Source organism: Solea senegalensis, linkage group LG8, assembly GCF_019176455.1.
Source record: "Solea senegalensis isolate Sse05_10M linkage group LG8, IFAPA_SoseM_1, whole genome shotgun sequence".
Lineage (NCBI taxonomy): Eukaryota > Metazoa > Chordata > Actinopteri > Pleuronectiformes > Soleidae > Solea > Solea senegalensis.
The window spans coordinates 6,611,255-6,634,203 of NC_058028.1; the positions used below are offsets into that span (position 1 = coordinate 6,611,255).

At 42.7% G+C, this 22,949-nt stretch overlaps 1 protein-coding gene across 1 annotated transcript in view; it reads right to left on the reverse strand.

The window, feature by feature from the left end:
• frem2b (FRAS1 related extracellular matrix 2b) overlaps positions 1-22,949 on the reverse strand; it is a 67,708-nt gene that overhangs the window by 3,172 nt on the left and 41,587 nt on the right. The window contains exons 6-23 of the mRNA XM_044032016.1: positions 21,978-22,229; positions 12,168-12,317; positions 11,067-11,276; positions 10,333-10,530; positions 10,078-10,242; positions 7,850-8,032; positions 7,618-7,748; positions 7,331-7,486; positions 6,097-6,400; positions 5,740-5,871; positions 4,900-5,231; positions 2,653-2,845; positions 2,453-2,557; positions 1,978-2,105; positions 1,739-1,873; positions 1,061-1,187; positions 442-629; positions 190-336 (exon numbers count right to left, since the gene is read on the reverse strand). Coding sequence (XP_043887951.1) covers positions 190-336; positions 442-629; positions 1,061-1,187; positions 1,739-1,873; positions 1,978-2,105; positions 2,453-2,557; positions 2,653-2,845; positions 4,900-5,231; positions 5,740-5,871; positions 6,097-6,400; positions 7,331-7,486; positions 7,618-7,748; positions 7,850-8,032; positions 10,078-10,242; positions 10,333-10,530; positions 11,067-11,276; positions 12,168-12,317; positions 21,978-22,229 — 3,236 coding nt within the window. The remainder of the gene's footprint in view (positions 1-189; positions 337-441; positions 630-1,060; positions 1,188-1,738; positions 1,874-1,977; positions 2,106-2,452; positions 2,558-2,652; positions 2,846-4,899; positions 5,232-5,739; positions 5,872-6,096; positions 6,401-7,330; positions 7,487-7,617; positions 7,749-7,849; positions 8,033-10,077; positions 10,243-10,332; positions 10,531-11,066; positions 11,277-12,167; positions 12,318-21,977; positions 22,230-22,949) is intronic.

Sequence of the window (22,949 nt, forward strand, 5' to 3'; positions counted from 1 at the left end):
TCACTCGCCGTCCACGTATAGAAAAGATATACAACGACAAGTGTTCACATTTTTCCTGAAGCGAGGCTGAAAACACACACAAACTCCAGCCCATTCATGAGTCGTGGATTTGTGAAACATGAGAATGTGGACCCGCTAAAAGCCTGTGTACCGAATAATGTTTGTGGCATTTGGCCTTTAAATACAAACCTGGAAGAGAGCTGAGGAATCCATGCTGAAACCGTCGGAGCCCGGTTGTCTCACCAGAGCTAAAGCACCGGGGTCGTCCACAGCCAGGTGTGCATTAAACGCCACACTGCCAAAAGACCGGGCCTGGGTGTCTGGTTGGGCTTTGTCCTTGAGTCAGAGAGAGGAAAACACAAGGAAAACAAAAAACCCAGTGACCTCTAAATGAAACACAAAACAAACACAACATCATTCATCATGTACTTTGTTTCTTACAATGATCTTGAATCTGTACAGCAGTGACGGAGCATCGGCCAAACAGCCAAACTCAAAGTTGCTGGGGTTGTACTTGGGGACGTATCCGTCAGCTCCGGTGCACAGGAACACTTTCTCTATGTTACAGATGAAGGAGTCGCCCAGGTTCTGCACCGGATCCACCATCACACGGCCGTATATCATATCACCTGTGTGAAGAATAAATATACAAATCTTCTACCTTCACATGAACGACAAGGACTTCTTAAAGATTCTTAAAGAGCTTGTCACACAACAAAATAAAAATGCCGGCTCTTCTAATGAGCTTGTTTTGGGCAAAAGACATGAAAGTGGTCGAGATGACCTTTCATGGAGGCCTCATTATCCTTTCACTTTCATCCGGTTGAGTCAGGAGATAATGGCATTTCTGCTCAACAGCAACATTTGCTTTTTTTGATCAGCAGCGAGGCCTGAGGTACGAGGAGCTAATTAATAAAATACATCGAAAAACAGCCATTCATTGTCTTTCTTTACCCCATGTTTTGCTTTATCTCAAAACATTTACTTATCTATACGTTATCATTTAAAGACATATGTTGGCATTTAATTGAATCAGTTTTTTTTTTTTTTCATGACTCACCCGGTGAGAAGGCAGTGTCGCTCTCCTGCCCAAAGCCCATGGAGCCGTCTGAGAGCCAGAGCGTGTGTTTCGAGAGTAAGATCATCTGCGTGTTCAGACTGAACTCGGCAGCCACGGGGTCGCTGACCTGCCAGCAGTCACACGTACACAAATCATCGTGAGAGACAACACAAAAAAAAACAAGTCTAGTGGAAGTCATTATCGGCCGAAACTGACTCAACAGTTGAGAAAAGCTGGATGAAATAAAAGTGTGAGACGTGTGTCCGTGTGAAGCCTCTTCCACACTAAAAACAGTGGGTTTACTCAGGATCTTGCAACCCAGTTTAACCCACTGAGAGAAGGCAATTAACTTCAATGTCAGTGGTTGAATTGTGATGTCAAAACAGAAACAAGTGTTATGACCCTGGGTCATGTGTCAGGAGTAAAAGCAACAACGGCATGGAGCTGGATTTGAGACTTTTACCTCAGTCCATCTTTTGAGTCTTGAAAACTAAGAAACTGCCAGAACATAATATTGCCTGCGTTCCCAGCAATACTGATTGGAGAAAATTCAAATGCATTCCAGAGCCATTTGACTCTGATGATAAACATCCACGCTGGTCAAAAACCTGCGTTTCGGGGGAATGTGATAAACAGAATATCTTAAATTACGAGATTAAGAATTTTTTGAAAAGTGACCTGCTGAAAGCGTATATCCAGGTCAAAGGTTAGCGGCTCTCTCGGATTGCACACAGGCGGGATGGTGTATTCCAGGCTGGGAGGGGACGTACACGGGATCAGCTTTACCGTGTATGTGCCAGAGTAGTCGCGCACCTGTGAGGGAACATGCCATTCAGTGCATATCAGGTGTGATAAAAACAAAAGAAAAAAAAAAAAAACACACAAAGAACTAAACAACAAAGATTTTTTTTCCTCACAGCAAAATCAGACACGAAAGTCCACTGCTGGATCGGCTGGTTGTACGTCGGCTCGCTCCTCACGAGGCTGACGTTAAAGGTCAAACCGGGGTGGTCCGGACACATGACCATGGAGGTGAGCGGAGAGGCTGAGAAATAGAAGTCAAATACGTGTACCGGTCAGTCACATCAAAACATATTTTTAGTTTTGCTACAACAGCTTGCAGAACAAGACGCAGCACGACAGGAGACAAGAAACAGCTAACAGAGGACATAACCTTCACAGAATATACACAAACGTGTATATCGCACCTAAAAATGAGCTCCGCACCTCCCCGTATGCAAAACAAAGGCATTCAAAATCAGTAACCACTGTGTAAAATATGCAAGAATCAAATTCTATTATATGATAAGACGTGATAAGTTAAAGTTCTTCACACTTAATGGAAAAAAATGACCTAAAAACAGTCATTTAATATCAATACATCTCCTGTACCTGGATGTGCAAACACAAAAAGGCCTCTGAATCGAGCCTCGGTGCGGAAGTTGACCACCAGTCGTCCCTGACCGTTTATGCGCATGCTGGTTGGGTAAAGGGCGCCTGCAAAGACAGGGAGACCGGTTTTAATTTTGCTTTCCAATTCATTTTACATTAGCAGCAGCTTTCTCTCTCTTTTTTTTTTGTCCAAGACTTGCCTTGTAGCTCAGCCTCCGGTGGGCTACCGATACCATCCCTCCATAAGATGGCAGTGTCGTACACGAATGTGAGCCTCAGCTCAGACTGCAAGTCAAAGTGCTGCCATCCTCCTGCTCCCACGGGGGAGTGGAACACGTAGGACACATGGAGAGGGACCCGCAGTGTGACATAGGACTGGACCAGATTCAGCACCTGCAGTGAGCCAGACCAACAACAACAACACACTGCGTGAGAGAAGAGAACACAGAGACACACAAATACACACCGCACTACAGAGATCAAGCTAATAATAATGATAATAATGTGAAGTATAAGCACCATTAAGTTCACTGGATGGTCTGCAGCTGTAAGATTTATTGGATTGACTAGTGTTCATGGACCCTAACGATTACAAATGATGTCGTGCAGTTTTAAATCATCTTTATCTGCGTTAATTTAAAGCTGCAATGTGTAACCCCTGGTGATTTCTTTGCTGTTGGTCTTAGTGGACAGAGAAGATGTAACGTTATTTGTAAAAAAGGGCTATGTCAAGCATTACCATCAGACCTGAGTGCGGGTGCGTTTGTGTGCGGGGGCGGGCGGGGACAATAAGTTAACTCGTCGAACTGCTCAAAGATTCCATTTTCTGAGCAGTAGAATTTACTTTTAACAGATTCACTTTGTGTTGACCTGATTGCACTCATGTTGCTTCACTAGGGCAATGTTGCCACTGTCTCCGTCTGTCTAGACATGAAACAAAAATCATTTTGGGATATTTGTTTGTATTTAAAAATGAAGAACTACCATTTAGAGAATTCAACTGCAAACCAAATGTGTCCAAACCTTAACATCCTCCAAATCTTTCCCTCTCTAAAAGGTGCCGTTTAAAGATGGTCAAAAGGATTGTGTGCAGTGAAAGTCCTCTCTGGCATCTGCACTTTCCTGTGACCTGTGAGAATTGCCTGCCTGCACTGGTTTTCTGCGTTCGTGTGGAGACGTGCCTGCCCCTCTGGGCGACAAGGGCTCAGGCGAATGATTAGCAGAATGGCCTTCTGACACAACCTGCTGGTTCCTTTCCTGAGACTGGGCACTGCTGTGACATGACACTGGGCCCCCTGACCTGCACAGAAATGACCACGCTCAGCCTGACTGCCCACTGAGGGTCACTCGGGTCACAGAGTGCCAGTTAACAAAAAGGCCACGTTTTCGGCCTTTGTTCCGTTCGTACAGATCCTAAAGCAGTATCTGAAGCTCTGTTCAAAAGTGACCTCAGTGAGGAAATCTCAATAAAAAGACAAAAGGGACAAGAATGTGTTTGCTTTATTTTGTGACTTGGTAGTCTGTGGGTAATGCACTAAAATCAGACTTGACTGGAATCAATGAAGAGAGAGGCTGTCAAAAGGCTCACCATCATTGATTTTCTTTACCACGAGGTCGAGGTAAATATTATTTTTTTATCACTAGCAGCAACCTGCTGTCTCGTCAGGGCCTGTTCATTACTTTCTCATTCAAGTTCGCTACAGGCTACAGGCAACAAAGTTCTCCTTGTTGGAGAAGCCTGCTATCAGCTGGGACGCCTTCGCCATCAAACCTAAGGCTATGTAAATTGAGAAACTCCTATTACATTAACAAACCCGTGTGCATTCCTATAGAACTTCAGAGACAAACTGCTGTAGAGCTTTAATTAATAATCCTCAGTGGGTTTCAGCGTGATATTCCTGTGCACTCCTCCGACCCTACTTCATCAACACTGTGCCTTAATTAACTGCAAGTAAGCAGTTGGTTTCCAAGGTGAATGCAAATGTTGATGGCTGCTTTGTGTGCCAGGAAAAAAGGAGAGAGGACTCAGAGACACGGCGCATAAAAAAACAACACCGTGCACACATGTTTTTGAATGAGTGGCTGGATTTTGACTGGACAAGACAAGTAATTGGTGCAGCCAGAAACTAAGAGGAAGCAAGGTGCTGGGTTAGTCATTACCACTAGGGTTAATGTGGGTCTTGACAGACAATAATTCTGTTTAGACAAGTATGGAAAACCAAAGGGGCAAGCAGGGGTTTTTAAACTGGCTGCAAATGATTGACCAGGTTTGAAAAAACAGGTGGATTTTGGAATGAAAATGAGTTTGACTTAAACGACTAAATCCACATTCCTGTCCTTGCGGGTGTTCGACAGCTTTATTGACCTGACTCCAGGCACCTCAACGTCTACAGATGACAAAGGGGGGGTCAGAGGTGAGCTGCAGCTCAAAAGGTGGGGCTGCTTACCTGTCCGTCAGTCCCAATGCTGCCTCCGCAGTCGCTGAGCAGCTCAGACATGTCGTAGTAGCTGCTGAATTCCCACAAACAAGCCTCCAGGTTGAGGTTTCTGTAGAACTGCAGTGTGCTGGATCCCCTGAGGGCAGCGCTGTACTGGTACGGAGCAGTTTCACCAATTACCTCCGGATTTTTGGTGGCATCCGTGAGGAAGCCATAGCGAGTGTTGACTTCTGTGTGGTCCAGCAGATTAGAGCAGCGGTGGTGACCCACGCGGGTACCATCAGGGCTCAGTGTAAGCTCAAAGTTAGACAGGGGCCGTGTGGACACTACAGGGAGCATACCTGAAAGATGTACGATAAATCTTTAATTATCTTCTTTAAAAAGAAATACGTCCTCAAACCAATAGCGTGTGTCTATATTATCTTTTTGCACACTAAAACTTGTGAATTTATGAATCAGGGAACACTATTTTGCCCCTTTTATTTCAGCGTCTTTTTAAATCTATAATACAGACAATCCAATTGATGATACAATATATATAAAAATATTGAGCCAGGTAGCAAGTTTTAAAAAAGTGAGTGCTGAAGATGAATCGTTGTCATAGCATTGTGCCAGTAATGGCACATAGCTGCCAAAAATTGAGCAGACGCAAAAGCAATTAGTATGTTCACTCAGGCCTTATGTTCTCACTAATGCCAATCGGAGCCCGCAGCCGCATGAATTGCATATTCATTTGACCCGAGAACGGATGCCAATTAACGGAAAACAATTAGTGAAAATGAGTGAAAAACCCTTTTTGACCGGAGGGAATGTGGTGTATATGATATTTCCACTGTCTGCGGCTCTCACCATCAATGTGTGGCATGGTGACAGTCACTTTGATGAGGTTGGGGTGGCCTGTGTCTTCTCCTCCAGTGTACCGCAGCTTGGCAGAGAAGGGCTCAGCCCCCACTGTGCCTGAAACACGAGGCTGGCACATTCCTGCAACCACGCAGAAGAAGAAAAACATCAAAGATTTTTCTTTTTTTTTTTCCCCCCAAAAAAAATCCTCCACAGAAAATTCTTTAATCTTTCAGTTTTCTGTCAGAGCAAGGACAGTGAGTACTGTTGTGGGAGAGCAGAACAAAGCCACTGGCTGCTCATCATTTTGGGCTGTTTCCAAAAGCAGAACTAAATATTTGAAGCTCGAGAGTGGGCTGCGCTCACCCTCGTCCACGCTGATGGACACTATGTGGCTGAGGAGCTCAAGACCTTCATCGCCATTAGAATTCACGGCTCTTGCAGCGCACTGGACCCTGGAACCAGCCTGGAAGTAGACCGAGTCCAAAGTGATGAGTTTGGAGGAAGTGAAGAAGGTGTCGAAGTCGACTTCCCTCATAGGGCTGGTGACGCGGTCGGGGCTGGTGGGGGCACTGACGAGCCAGCGATAACGGGTCAGGGTGTTGTTGATGTTCTCGCTCACACAGATGGAGCCGGTTTTGTCGTAGTCTGGGTACTTGGGGTTACAAGCCTGGAAAAGGGAAAAGAGACCATGCTTGTGAATGAACTGCCCCAAATAAGACACAGCAGAGGCCATCGTTATATGAATGAGCTAACCCCAAGAAATTACTGCAGCGGCCATGAATATATGAATGAACTGCCCTAAAAACCCACTGCAACAGCCATAGATATTTCTGTGTACTCCTAATGAGCTTACACAGAGGGTGATGATAACTCAGCTATGTGTGCACATCTAATTCACCATAAGCATGTACCTGAATAGAAAGGCACATAAAGTTAAAGTTAGAAAAGTCCTTTTAGGATAGCAGGGAGAGAGAGAGCGAGTCACAGCCGACACTGGGGAAGGTTTCTGGTAGAGGATGGGTTAAATGCAGAGAAGGAATTTCCCCCCGCAGTACTGATAAAGGACTAAATTATAATTTATCTGTAGCCACCACCGCAACATTAACATACAATTTATTTTTTACTGGTTAAAATCTCATTTCATGTCACAGTAGCATCGCTCCAATCCGGTTCTTCCGTCTCTTACCCGCACAGACACATGTCATATCAGACATATCTGTACGCTCGTTACACACATAATGAAACCAGATATGATCTCATTCGGTCACAGGAGACAGGATTGGAACATGGTGATATCTGCATGAGACGTTGAGACACTGAGGACGTTAATCCTCCAAATAGGATGTTAATGCCAGGTGTGAACAGCGGCTCAGAGCTGTACACATATGATCAGATCTCAGAGGGGATATAAATACCAGGCCTGAACTGTTCACGCTCACATTAACACCTACAGGCAGTTCAGAGTCCAGTTCACCTGACCTCAATCTGCATGGACTTGCAAAGAATCTAAACACGGAGACTCCACCAGCGCCAACTACACGACCGCCATCCTGTCAGCTCATGAAAAGTATTTCACCGTGAATCAGTTGGGACATACAGTGACACAAATGACAGGATATCCAGCCACAAGGACGGAGTCTCTGGTCCTGCCGATGTCATCATAATGCAGCAGAGAAACCACCCGAGGCACCGAGGGGAAGGTGACGTCCGCCATGCTGTTGGTCTCCTCAATATATATAATGGCTTTGCTCATCTGTTGATTGACAAGAAGGAGTGCAAGGGTGTTAATGGGGAATAAATTGCTGCTACCTTGTAATGAGATAGTTAGCCAGGCAGTAACACACTTGACAGTTAAATTATACGCCAATTTGGTTTGATTTTCACCTTTGTTTCCGCCACCATGTTCTCATCAGGCTTCAGGTGAACAGTGAACGCTTCCCTCATTTCTCTGACGCCATCGTACAAAACCTCCACCTCCACATAGTGCTCAGTGTCGCCCTTTCTGAACACAATTTCTACAGGGAGGAGAAATGTGACAAATATTGTGATTAAAAAAAAAATTCAGCTTATTGCTGTCCTGATTAAAAAAAAGAAGAGCCCCTCCACTATTATTTACCCTCAGATATGGGATGGTAATCTTCCCCGGAAGTAGCAGATCCGTCCTTTGTGTGAACTCGGACCACAGACACCTTGGACGTGTCTCCGACACGCAGCACTGGGATCTTCACGACAGACACTTGTCCACTTTCCTTTGGCTCGTTCACACTGAATTTTGTCCCTCCAAATCTGATAATAGCCTCTGAGAAAATAGTTTGAATCATAACATACTGTAAGATTTAACATGGCAGCACAAAATATCAAAGCCACCAGGTTCTTAATTTGATGCCCCAGAGGTGAATCTGATCTAACGTCCATGAAAAGCATCAGGCAATGCTCACTTTTATATTTTCTAACAATGGATATAGCTTTACTACAATATGACAGGATTTCCTGACCTCTGAACAATGAGCTCATTACTCCAGCCATAATTATCATGCCATTACTTTTCAATGTGTAAAGGATGTGTGGACAGTGATATAGTATGCATAGATACCTTAAAATGCAGTTTGAAATATCTAAGACATTATTATTATTATATGATGTTAATGATGGAAAGTCATTTTCGGGTCAATATTAGCTCTAATGTGTGGCTCTGGTCCTTCAATTTAACTTATGGAGGTATCTTTGGGCCCGGCTTACATCGGCACTACATGGCACGGGAAATACAGATTTTGGACATTTCCCTGGTAATTGTTGGAGATTAACCCACAATTTTTAAAATTCTTAAGTCTTTTTAACTGATCTACAGTTCGGCATTGTTCGGCTTGACTTCTGTGTCGGCACTCTGGCCTGTCAGTGGCTGGCAGTCTGCAACCTTGCCATAGCAGGTACTAAAAAAAGTAGAGCCGGTGGAAACACGCCATTAGCTTTGACCTTTAACTGATCAGCTTCGACAGTTACTGTACCACAAAGGTGGTTCAAGGTCGATTTTATTACTTCCCCCCATGGAGTGAGAGTGAAGTATTGTTGTTAGTGGCTCCGTGTGTTCGTGTTTCTGCACTTGCCAATGACCGACAGAGGCTTGTTGCATGAATGGGGTCAAATCTGCCATCTCTGATCGCCTTGTTGATTTATTATTTGGGTCGACAAATACATTTGCTGAACATTTTGCCCCATCTATATCCATATTTCTTGGAAATGGATGGTTTATCCATTTGAAATATTAGGTGTTACAGAAATGGCAGTGAAAACAAAAGAGCCAATGACATTATATTATGCACAAATGTGCTTTTGTCACTATTAAGACAGGACGTTTTGTCATCTTTAAAAAGGTGGGTCCAGACATAAAAAGTGTGGGAAACACTAATCGAGAAATCCCCCTCGGTGACGTTCCCATATAAAACAAAATCTTGAGGTCAAAATACCGCAACAAAACGGACCACTGGGTTTTTCCAAAAGACGGCACTAACCACAAATTATATCAACATGATAGCTGAAACAGAAGTCACTGGATAGGGCAAACAAGATAAATGACTAAAAGGGAGAAAACACAACCAACTGAAAAACAGAAATTCAACTGAACATGTGAACCCTCTGAAGACAGAAACCCAACTGAGCACCAAACCTCCAACCTGCCTTTACATAACCTCCCACAGCTGATTGCCCGCAGCTGTGGGAGAACACAGGTGCAGCCAATAGCTCCTGATTAACAAACAATCTCTGACCGCATGTCAGCTCTGTTTTAGAAGTAATTATTATGCCCAACAACATTTATCAGCAGCGCTGGGCATAGACATGACAGTAAAGCTGCAGTTGTTTGCTTGGTTTCACAGAGAATGACTTAAGGAGAAAATTAAGAACAAAGATTTCTGTAATTAGACCAACAACAAGGTTGAAACTGAAAGTGGATGATAAACCAATCAGGAGGTGAACGTGGGAAACTGCACCCTCTTTTCCAAAGGTACAGTATGTACTTTTATTTGTCTATACTAAAGAAATGCAGCTCCCAAGTTTTCAAATGAAATCAGAGCCACCAGCTTTTTCAAACTGCTCCCTTTGGGGAGGGGGGGTGTAAAACACCAGGGTAATGTGGACGGCAGACATACATCCAGCAAAGATTTATGAGTTTTTTAACAAAATCTGAGTCGTGTGGCTGTAGCCAGATAAGATTCTTGGTCTCTGTCTATATCATAGCACCCTCTATATTTCCAGCAGGTTTGGAGGAGAACAGGATACAAACGTTAGATTCCCTGAAAATATTCAGTGTGAGGAACAATGTACAAAAAGAAAATGTAGCATTCGTACTGTCTGCTTCGTCCTTTATCTTGACGAGCGTCTCGTTCTGTTTTCCGACAGACGCTCCAAATGGAGATTCACTCTTAGGGCTTCCCAACACAAGACGAAGTTCCTCCTCTTCCTCGTGCTCCGTGTCGTCCACGAGTAACAGTACACACTCCTTTTCAATCTCCCCTGAAAGAAAATAGCCAAGGGAACGTGTTTTAAATGACTTGAATTACTTAACGTTACAGAGTGGACACGTGTTAGGATTTTCTACACCACCTGGTAGGAAGGTGATAATGGAATCATCCGTGTTGGGCCTCTCATTGAAGTCCATCATGACCTGGGCAGTGCCCTGTCTGCTGTAGCAGCGTACTGTGGACCTGTAGCTGATGTCACCACTGCGATACACAACGGCTGAAACCTTCCCCGAGTCCTCGTTGCCCACGTACACGGCATTGCGGAACTGCACCTTTGGCACTGGAACAATGTAGTTCAATACAAAAATCAACGTCAGAAAAATACAGCGCAAACATCAGATGCCACTGAAAAAAAAACCTAAACCAATATGCCGTGAAATCTACTCCATAGTGGTGGCGTTTCTACACAGTTCACCAATGTACCTCAAAAAGTATTGGAAGTTCTCACCATTGGAGTTTTCAGTCCATGGTTTTGAAAAGAAATGTTTTCAGTCTCATTTGAAGAATGTTAATTTGAAATCTAACATTTGTGCTGTGTCCTGTTTTGAGAGAGTCTATTCATATTGGCCCAGCATTTTAATATATTTTCTAACAGCACTAGACTCAGTGAACCCTGAGGCATCAAAGCTACAAAACAAAGTATTTCCTACTTGGCCTAATTTAATGTATTTCATCATTTGCGGGGGCAGCTAAATGCAGCCTGTGACATGCAATGTGCCTTGATTTTGGTCACACTGATTTCAGGAGGAAACAAACACACATCATCCTAGCCCTACTATCAACAAATTCTGATTAACAGAACATAAATTCACTCACAGTCCGAGACAGAGTCGTTGATGAGGATGGTGGCCTTGCTCGGCTCCCCGAGGATCCCATTCATGGGCATCCGTAGGACCAGTTCAAACTTCTCCGGTCCCTCCAGCACCGGCTGGCCCAGGTCATCCAGGATGGTCACACGGAAAGTCTGCATGGTAACCCCCGGTGCAAAGTCCAGGTTCCGGCTGATCCCCACATAATCTACACCAGCTGCTCGATGATAAAAACGAAATATAGGTCAGATGTGTTTCAAAGAACAGATTTGCTCAAAGGAGAGAGAGAGAGAGAGTAGACACACTGTTGCACAAATGGACAGCATTTGATCTTATTTCAACAGCAGTGCTGGTACAGTGCAGTTCTTCAGAATTCCTTTGAGAGTACCAGGCAGTGAGTTAGATGAAACGGTATAGACCCTACATGCTGACAAAATGACAGGTTATATATCGTGTTTGATTGCCATGAACGGTTGGAATTAGTTGTGTGATTAAAAGGACGTGGCGAGAAACTGAAGCGCTCCCCGAGTGCATACAGGTTACTCATTTGCCATTCTTTGAAGAGACTGGGTATTGAGAGCTCACCCTTTTGCCCGCAGGCTTTTCTCATGTACTTGTGACCCAGTTACGTGTGTAAGCATTCTGAACGTGCTGCATATTATTAGATGCTAGTCATTTTTTACAATTATAACACGGGCGAGCGCAGAGATGTTATGCATCTGTGCAGGGGAGGAGAGAGGACTGCCTGGGGGTAGGAAATAATAGAGGCTGTAGTGAGAGGTTGACTTAGCAACTGGTTGAGTCCAAAGCACTTACTGACACACACGGAACAATCTATAATGCATTCTTTAAGCCCTGCCCTCACTCAGACCACAATTATCTTAACTGTGTATATTCAAGGGACTGACAGAAAAGCCATTGGTTTCTCTCCTCCTCATCCAAAACAATGTTTACATTCCCCGGTTCATCCACCCTACATATCAAGTGTTAACATCTCCTCGCACCCCTGAGACAGATAGACAGATAGACAACTTAAGTCTATTGTTAGAGCTAGAAGTAACCACCCAAGGTTGTCAGGGAAAAGTTGTGCCTTTGCACTGACACATACCCTCAGCCGAGACAGGCTCTGTCTTTCTGGAACGCACAGTGACGGTTCCCGCTTTGGAAAGGTCTGTCCCGGTCCGCCACACCTGCACCTCCACAAAGCCGTCACTCTCATCAACATGGTAGTCCGTGTTGCCAAAGTAGAAGACAGGAGCTGGGAAGAACAACAGTGCAGAGGGTAAATGAGATGAGCATAATCATCTTTTAGCTGGATACTCGGTGTAATTGCTGAGTTAAATCTGTCATAGCGCGCATACACTGTAAGATTACCTCTGATTACAGGAGAAACTTAAGGGAATCTTTGCATCGAAAACACCAGCTAGGTAGTAATTGCGGTGTTTAAACGGCACTTTCTCACTTCCTGGAATGATGTTTTGGGGGATTTCTACATCTGACAGTTACATTAAGAGACCAAATGCAACCTGAAGGCGGAGCTGAGTTTCCTGGTTTTGTTGTGGACGAGACTGGTGGTGCTGCTGACTCTGATAGTGATGGGTCTGAGAGGCAGACAGGAGGCCTGACAGGAGGTCTGGGGGATGTAGAGCTCAATGTGCCAGCCTGGGCCTGCCTGACTGCAATTACTGTTTCTATGAGTCGAGATTCCACTGCAGCCAAACTCACCCACTGTTTTCTCTTTAACCCTTTCAGAACATGTGTCCTCTCAACAATCTGCAACATGCTGCTTGTGAAGCAGTTGCTTCAGGGCCTGTGCCTCCATGTTTCCTCTGCAGGGAGTCAGTCACAGTCCAATGTGGCAATACAGAAATGACAAGAATCAAACAAAGGCCAAAACCCAACACAAATAAGCAGCTATTACGTATACAAAATACTTACATCCTCGTAATTGATCAAATACATTATTGTTATGACTAATGTGAAAAAGCCATTAATGAGCAGTAAAGATGTGCAACTGTGACCAGATTATGAATACATTAAGTAAACTGCGACAGCCACGGGGAGAGTTGTGGTTTCCATGACAATGGATCTCTGCACCTACAAAACAGAAGCGAGCTGTTTCTGATCACAGTGCGAGACAAAAAAAAGAAAGTGGGGATATTGAAGTGAGTAATTGCATTGAACAAAAACAAAGTACATGAGGAAAACAACAATACAAAGTCTGGAAGTGCTGCCAGGTACAATTACTGACCAAGAAATAGGGTGTTTACTCATTTGCAATTAAAGCTAGGATAGACAACACATGTTTGGCCTTATTTAACACTAATTGTATAATACTCTACCAGCGTCTAGACCTCTGCTCCTCCTCTAAGCTCTGGGACTTTGTCCAATCACAGGGCAGGTCAGAGGTAGACAGCGCTCCTATTGGCTGTTACACTGAGAAAAAGAGTGACTTAAGGTCGATGTACTAAATTGGCTACCACTTATACACTACATAGGAAAGACAAAGCAATGACATGTAGGGCATTTCAGACTCAACAATCCAGAAATCCTGCCTACTGAAACTTGAGCTTGGTCTTGATATGCCACAATGAATCCGGCGTGATGCTGCATAAGCCAGAAATGATCTAATCCAGAAATGATGTAATCTTAGCCTGTGCATTGTGTGCATGAGGGCTCCAAATATCACCACGGCTTTGGGCACTTCTTCACAAGCAAGAGATGCATCCAAGCAAAGACTGGCCAAGATGATTTGGCCCCAAAAGCAGCTCGACAAGAGCAGAGAGAAGAAGATCATGTGATGCAGAATTCTTGGGAGAGAAGCTTTAACTCAAAACTCCTGTACACCGCAAATAAGTCACATGTCAACAGTATCAAACACTGTTTGAGGCACAAAAACATCACACATCTATCTTCTATCGATCTTATCGAATACTTAAATTTAGCCTAGTAGATGTGAGAGGTTTGTGGAAAAAGACACGTAAACGTTTAAATAAAAATAGTTTTGTCCTAAGCTCAGCTTTGATGACACATTTCTACTGACAGTCGATATAAGAAATATTAGCTTTCACCGAACCACTATTTAAAGCAAATATGATCTCACTGACTTCCTGCAATACACAGACAAAAATGTTTGTACACCGCCTAGTGGTTTGGAGTGTGTTGACACACGTTGTGGCCCAAGCATGAATGCCTCTGTGCCGAGGTGCTTCACATGAGTGTAATCAAGGGTTTAATCTTTGTAGTCCTTTGGGTTTCACGTGATTAAGCACATTTTAATGAAGTCAGCGTTGTGGGTAACAACCTCATATCAGCAAGAGCAGACAGGTTGTGCGAGGGAAAGAGAGCTGTTAGGCAAAATCTTTGGATTCAGAGCAGCCACCACTGTGGTTGAAATAATGTTACTCTTAAGTGCAAGTACAACGCCAGAAAACTTATAGGCTTTAATCTCGTCTGAGGGCACAGCCGGGACAATGTGTGCTGCATCAAGAGGCTTGCGGCTGCCAGAGGTTCTCTCCAAAGAGAAACCAAACAAAGACGGTTTTGGCTGCTGCCGCTCATGGGTCCCAACAGACGGAGTAATCAGATCTGCTCGCCTGAGTTTGGCAGCCAGGAACTCGGGCCCTGTTGTACAAGTCCAGTAATCAGATAAGGTCTGTGCCGCAGACAAAGTGTGAACATCAAAGAGCTACGGCCCATTAGCTGAAAGGTAAACCGTTGGCTGTGTCAGCCCGGCCGCAGCAGCCTCCGCAGCCACAAAGCACGTCTAAGGTTTCCTGAATGTAAGGCAAGACCATCCAGATTTAGACATATACTGTTAAACTATCTTAGGTGTGGATTTATTCAAAAACGTGTTGTTATTCTATGACCTTTCATTGCATTATCATGATCCTCGATACATTGTGTATTAAATGTACATTTCTTGATGTTTTCATGGTTGAAACAATAAAACAACAGCGCTGTTTAAGTGACCCAAATGTTTCCCTCTGGGAAACTAAAGAAAATATAACATCCATCCATTATCTACCGCTTTATACTCCAGAAAATATAACCCGAGTGAGAAACTCAAAGCACATATGAAATAGTCTTTATGTTGTTTAATTCATTGTGTAAAAAGTGCAAAACATAAAGCCAAACAAAGGGAATTCTTGGCTGGAGCATACGTGTGAACATAAAAGAAGAGGCACAGGGAGAGACACAAGAATCCCACAGGGAGCTGTTACACTTCCACTGACTGCTTGATTTCACTTGAACTTTGCATGGCATTCCCACAGTGCTAAGTGGCTTCTCGAATGGTGAGATTCAGTCAAGCCTTGGCAGATGCTCTTCCACCGTCTACGCAATCGATACATTTCTCCCCATCAGCACAAGCCTCGAAAACAGCGGCTTCATATTCAATAAAGAATCAACTTTAAACATCCACGTTTGTGAGAAACGCGCCAACATTTCAAAGCAGCCTCTGCACCTTGTGTATTAAGTCTGTTGATTAAAGTCAGCACCTTTGGGCTTAAGTGCTTTGGACATCTGTTTATATCAGTATGAATGGAAATCCAGGTGAAACATAATGACAGGGTTTGTGGGTTACCCCTCGATTCATCCCCTTCCAGGATGCAGCACACACACACACACACACACACACACACACGGGACCTGCCCATCTTTAAAAACAGCTCATAATCACAGCTTTAGAAGAGGAACAAAATTTACAGGTAACTGACACAAGACTATAAACGCACGAGTCAAGTCCTGCTGGACAAGAATCCTCATGTCTCACGTCGCCAACCAGCAAAACATTTTTTCCCGGATGCAGAGTCGATATTAAACAGCAATTACCTCTGCAAGAAAGAACAAGTTTCACCAAAGCCAGAGAAGTGTGAGGATGTAGCTGTTTATGTGCAGATGGTCTGCCACTGGGAAAATAGCAGGTATTTGAGAAAAGCAGCTGTCAATGTGTGTTACTGTAAAATACCCAGACGGCTTGTGAACTTCAAAAATGTATGCTGACTGAAAGAGAATCACAATTTATGTCTTTGGTTGGAAAAAATATGGAATAAATGAGCTTGATTTAAAGGGACATTCCTTTTTGTGCACTGCATATTGTGAGGACCCGTTTTTGGACCATTGGATGGAGGACATTTTTGGATAGTGGGGACATTTTGGTTGGCACTGACTTTCTGACAAATCGGTTAACACATGGTTATAACTAGACTTAGGTTAGTTTTAGATTAGATATTTACAGTCTTAAAATAATGATATCCGTTCAGTTAAACGAAAGCCACTGTAGGTTCAGGGGAGAGCAAAATTAGCAAAAGTAGAAAGAAAAAAATCAGAATTCATGGCTCTGGTGTTACAAAACTGTCAATATTTACAACTAGAGACAGGACTCAGACAGTGAAGACCTCTGCCAGGCCAATTAGTTTCCTACAGCGTCAATACACTCCACTATCTTACAAGGTTAGCATTTGTTTAAAAAAAATGTATCCTAAATCTGGATGCCTGTCTGTAACCACACCAAAATCAAATAAATTCTTCCACAAATCCTGATAAAAATTCACCCAATTTCATTCGTTCTTTACTTTTTCAGTTATGCTTCAGTCACACGCAGACACACAAATAGATGACAACATGGCAAAGGTATTAAAGCTTGATTTCAAGGGATTTCCAGCACAGCATGTCTATGTGTGCATTAGTCTCAGACTGGTGTGTGCAGTGATTAGGAAGAGACAGATAAGAGCTCAAGAGGCTGTTAGGTTTTATATTTAAATTACTCTATTCTATTAGTGATTCAAAACAACAACCAGTGTGCAAACTCATCCTTCCCTAATCTTGTTGTTCCCTGTCCTTCAAGGTTTGCCAGGGATCTTAATTTTTATTTGGACCGTTTAGCTTCTGTTTATCCCTTTTTCTGGCATTATCCACATCTTCACATCCATTTACGTTGGTGACATTTTCAGAAAGTTGTCTTTAAATGAACAACACATTAGCGCCAAGCAGGCGACACATACTCAGCCTGACATTTGGGGCCTTTAGGGCAGTGGCCTGCTTTGCTTTCCTATAGATGTATAGCCTCACCTGACAGACAAATGTGCAGAGTTGGAGATCTTCTCCTTTTGCAGCAGAGACAAACTGAACAACAAGCCAAGCTCTGATGTGCAGCAATGATCCCTAACCACCTTTGCACCCACACAGACTGACAATTATATTTGCTGGAGGGTCTGGTCAAGCTGCAAGCACAGCAGCTGAGGCTGAATCCAGCACGGATATATGTGAGACTGTGGGCAAATACTGTAACCATACACTTCCTCCATGATCAAAGGGTGACATGATAACAACTTGTTGCTTTACTTGCATTCACAGAGCTGCAGTTATACCATAGGGTGTACACCATGGAGATGATAGAGGTTTGTCATGCTTCTTATTAATATCACATGAAATATCCCTTAAATATCTCTTATATTAGAATACTGTTATGAAACAACTGGCAACACTTTTGTGTTCACTCATAGTCACATAATTATACTTCAATGGAACAACATAGAAGACCAGAAGAAACTTAAGGAAAATATATGACATTTAAACAAATGTACCATTTTTATTTTTTTCCTGAATTAATCTAAGTCATGTGGAGCCAAATGTGTCAGATCAATTTCCAGAAAATTCTCCTTGCAGGCATCAGTTACTGTGCCACGGAAGATAAATAGCTAAATCTAATTTCTCTTTTATGCCGGTGAAGGTGTGCTAATTACAGAAATTAATCTTTTTGTTGGACAGCAAACTTGTCTTCTCCTTACACAACAATGTATTACAATCTATATATCATTACAGTGCAATATATGAAATAATATTATATTTTATAATTATTAGTATAATTGTATACACATCCCATTGTATATGATATTATATTTTGTCATACTTTAGTAGCATTTCTAAAAGTTGTTCTTCTTATAGTCTAATTCTATTCTCTTCTGTAGTACTTTTTCTTTATTTTTTTTTCCTTTTGTTTTTAGCCTGTGTTTATTCTGGACTTGCTGCTGCTGCTACTATTGTAACACCAGAATTCCCCCCATGGGTCTCAATTAAGGGTAATTTCATCTTATCTTTAACTCGTTAAGGTGTAAAAGCAATACTCTCTGAATTTAGAATCACATTAATTACCATCAGAGTATTGGCACACCAGCACATGCTCTGCCTCCTCTTGTACGCGTGTGGTTTCTTTTATGTGTTTGTACCACAGGTGGCCAAGACTGTGTTTTTTTGCACGGAGCACGGAGTGAGCCTTGGTGCCCTGTGGCTTCTAATTTCACAATACTGTGTTACCCTGGCTTGCCCGTTTGAAAAACTATATATTGCTGACATTAATGGTTTTTGCTGGTATCAGTAATGTTAGTAGGTGCTAACAGGTGCTGAGCCATGGCACCGACTTGCCATGTGCTTGACCCAGTGGAAAACTATTCCCACAATAGAGCTGACAAAGATGGAATAGATGCTGCTATTTGTCTCACTAGTGGAGTGGGGTTAGAATGGGGGGAATGAATCTAATGCCACCTTTCTTCTCTTCCACACAAGAGATTGGTCTTGCTCTGCTTGCCTCAGAGCTATTTACCATTTATTTCACCTTCAGTGCTCAAGTCATTTCATTATCACCTCCTTCGAGAGAATATGAAGGTTTGACACTACCCCATTTCTCCACGCTCTTCATGTCCCATTAATTCAGTGGATGCTGGCAACTTAAACACCTCTAGCATCTAATCCAAATTACACTTCTGAGGAGTCGCTGCATTGTATTGTATCTGTGATGCATACGTGTGTATAGACAATCCATCTGATGCCAGGTGTCTTCTTTATAACACCAATCAAACATCTAACACAATACCACCAGGATTAGTTTCCCTCCATGTCACAGTGAGCTCCAATCCCATTTCTCATTTTTATACCTGTTCCTTCCCGTAACTCTTGGCACTCCCCCCCTTAGAAAAGAGTAGTAATTAAAATCTACGTCTATGAAATGAGACAAGAACATAATACCTCATCATGTAAGAAAATGCGACATAGATTCAACATGCAGTCGCCAAAAAAAAGGGATGTTGTCAGCTAGAGCTATTGTGGATTAAACGTAGTATGTCTGCAGCAAAGCAGAGACATGCTGGAAAGCATCTTCTGTGCTTGTAAGAACATCAGAAGTCTCCTTAAAGTGCGCTTAAAATATGACCCTGAGAAGCTGGTAAGCCCTTATACGTCCTGTTACCCCAGCAATAATCAGGACACCCGGCCTATGCCTGCAAGTGCATGCACAAATGGTCAGGTAGAGCTAAGTGGTAGGGCCAAGGGGTGAAATGGGATTGAGCCTGAAAGTTTTAACAGCAGACTTTGAGAATTACAATGGAAAACACTGTTAAAGGATGTTTCTACAATAGGGGGGCTGTATTCTGGTCTGCCGCTTTCTGAAAACTGATATGCATAAAAAGACTCTGACTGACGCCAAGCCACCCGTACAAAGACAGAGGCAGAGAAAACCTGATTACAGATAAAGCAGGAGAGTGCAGAGTGCTAATACTGCTTGTCAGTCTGCGTCATGTTAATTCTATGATGCACTGAGGCTCCTTTTGTCTTGTTTCTGCAAGATAATTCACCTCTAATGTAGGCAAGGGGCTTGCCAGGAAGTCATAAATCAGTGGAGCAAAAACATTATTTTTTTTTTTTTTTGTTGAAATATTAATTTACTTTTCAAGCAACAAAAATTGGATTACACAGTCAAGTCACTGTTCATAAAAAGTCACTGACTGACTCTCTGTGAGGCAGGAGCAATCATAAAATAGACTTTGACTTCCTCAACTCTGAATGCGGTGATACCGAGCATGAATATAAACATGTCATTTATCAGTTTGAGCAAACTTTGCCTTACAAAGTGAGTCATTCATCGTCCTTCTAAATCTATTTCAAGTTGATCCATCTTGTCCTATGCAGTACAGTTGAATCAATTTTAACACAATAAGATATGATACAATAGCACAGAATCTGCCATGATGAGATTCTGTACAAAGTTAAATTGTATTTTAAGGCCCATTTTATGCAGTTATGTTTATATGAACTCACGAAACACATATAATCTTGTTCAGCCTTGAATTCAATTAGACAGACCATAATAGATTTTTTTCCCCCGGTCCTCATAATTTATTAGTTTTTTCACATTATGTTTGGGAGGGTGTTGCTAGTCACTTTATTGAAAAAGAGTCGCAAGAGGGGCAAAATGTGTTCCACCAATCAGCGACCCTTCGGCACACAGCCCCGCCCCTCTAGAGTTTCTGATAATCTTAAAAGTCCCGAGTTGCAAGTAGGAACTTCTTTCGGGGGAAAGTTTTGGTGGAAACGGTAAATCCGGTAAATGAGAAAAGTTTCCGAGGTAAAGTGGTGGATGCATTTTGTCCGATAAAAAAAAAATCAGCAACAGGGAGAAAGAGAAATGAATCAATAATATTTTCAGAAGGCCCTCTGGTAGCTGTAAAGCCATACGTGACAAAGACACTCATAAAGCCCCGTGACACAGTTTGAAAGTGCAATGACTGCAGAGTTTCATCCAATGAAAAGCAAGTGCGTCTCAGCTATTGTCTGGAATACACACTCAAGAGCAGCAGGGGTCAAAAGGTCCCGAGCTTATGCTCAGGTTACGCCGCTGCTACTGCTGCTGCTGCTGCTGCAGTACAAAAGCATTCCGACCTTGGAAAACTTCCCTTTCTACAAGCAGGTCAAACAAATCCTCTACAAGTGTGTTTCTCTCAAGTCCCAAACAACCTGTTGTACACTCTGAAACCTGCTGCTGCAGGAGCCTCGAAGACTGTTGGTTTCTTAACCAATTTTTATTTTTTTTATATATATATATATGTTCAAGATCTGATTCGGACAATTTTCTGAAAACTACTACAGTAGATGACTTGAAGTAGAAAAAAACGTGCTACTATAAACACTGAAGATTTTTGCCAACTAATGGGATTCAAAAGTTGTCATGGTGCATGAAAACAACACAATATTTATTGTTTTTCCAAAACTGTGAGTAAAAGTAAACTATTTAAGCAGTTGGATTTGGAAACCTCAATCACATCTGTCAAATGGAAATAAATACTCATTTTCAAATAGAGTTAGGGTTAGAGTTAGATCACAGATGCTGAATTGAATACTGCACCATCACTCCACTTATCTAGTTTCAAATTTATTTAGATTCAAGAGAAATAAAAGAGTTTTGGGCGCGGAATCCATTATTGCTATCACTTTTTTCAGGTCCACTGGAGCTTGCCTGCCTGCTATCACACAGTCTTGACTTCACAGCAGTGCTTCTGGAGATACTCGGAGTGATAGGGATTTGAGAAATGGCCGTCAGGTGTTGGGGAACAAAGAGGCGTCGGGGAAAATATGGGAGACTATCAGCCCTCCAGTCTGAGCCTGCAGATATGCGATAAAGCCTTTTGCCTCCAGGAAGGAAGCTTACACACTCAAACGTTTTCTAACCAAGACTTTGGGAGACAAGCATAAACACACACACACAGAAAAAAAAGATACACACCAACATGTTTTCTGTCTGTCTGCCCGCTTGTCTGTGCCTGTTGTGTCTCTATCTGCACCTGAGGAGACTCCCTTTACTAGCTCAAAGACCTATTTTAAAAGAAACTGCCGAAGTGCTTGTTCATTACACACAGAAAAAGAGACTGCACAAATACTGAAACAGGTCCAACTATATCAGATAAAAAACAAATCTTCCAGCCAAGAAAAACAAAAAAACAACGCTAGCTTTAGTTAAGGTTTTAACCAGAGGTGAATAATATTGTGCCTCAGCTCATTCAAGACGGAGTCAACATGTGTCTCGGTCACGGACAAAGAAGGGCCACATGTGCTCGGACTGTATCGCACAGGTGAAATGTCATCTTACCGTCATCTAGGTCAGGCACGATTGTAATTTTGGCAGTGGGAAACTCGGAGCCGAGACGTCCCCCCATGGGCATACTGAGGGAGACGTTGAAGCTTTCCTCATCTTCATACAGGGAGTCGTCAATGACGACGACCCGGCAGAGTTTCTCCGCCTCTCCTTTGTCGAAGCGCAGGATGCTGTGATGGTCCTCGGGCCGGGAGATGTAATCAGAGTACGAGAGCACCGTGGCGGGGATGGTGCCTTTGGCCGAGACTGAAGCGCAAAGAAAACAGAAAGCAAAGCATTAAAAAACTTCACATTAAAAATCAATATATATGCTGTATTTTTTTTTTTGTCCGGAACAATGTTTACATGCTGCATGACTTATTTCCTTAGGAAGAAATTGAAAACTGTTTGGTTGACTCGGCACAGTGTAATGACAAGAGAAAAACAAATCATGCGTGCTTATATTTGTCATTATTGTTTTCTCTTGGTCACCGGAGGGAGATTTTATGGACACCGAGCACCTCTAACACCCACTGCGTAATTTTAAAAGAAAAGATTTTTCCAGGCATAAATAGCCAAGAGCCAAACTTCTGCCAGAACAGCCAAACTTACGAAACAAACCGACCTCACAAGAGAAAAAAAAACAAAAGCAGATAAGGATAGAGAATGACTGAGTCATGAGTCATGTCGCTCAGAAAATAACTGGAGATTTAGTGGAATTGAAAAACCATGGCACCAAAGTTTGCTCTTTAATTACCTTTCTAACTTCTAATTACATTTAATTGTATAGTGTCAAATCGCAGCAGCACTGTATGTAGCAGGGCCGAGACCTTACATTATGTTTCCTTTTGAATTCACACTTCCATTTTTAAAGGTGATATCTTGTGACAATCAACCAGATGCCATCGAGTTGATGATGAACGGCGAATCACCTCTCCTCACACCTACTTGTGCAAGTGCAAGAAAGTAATTCTATCAAATCCTAAG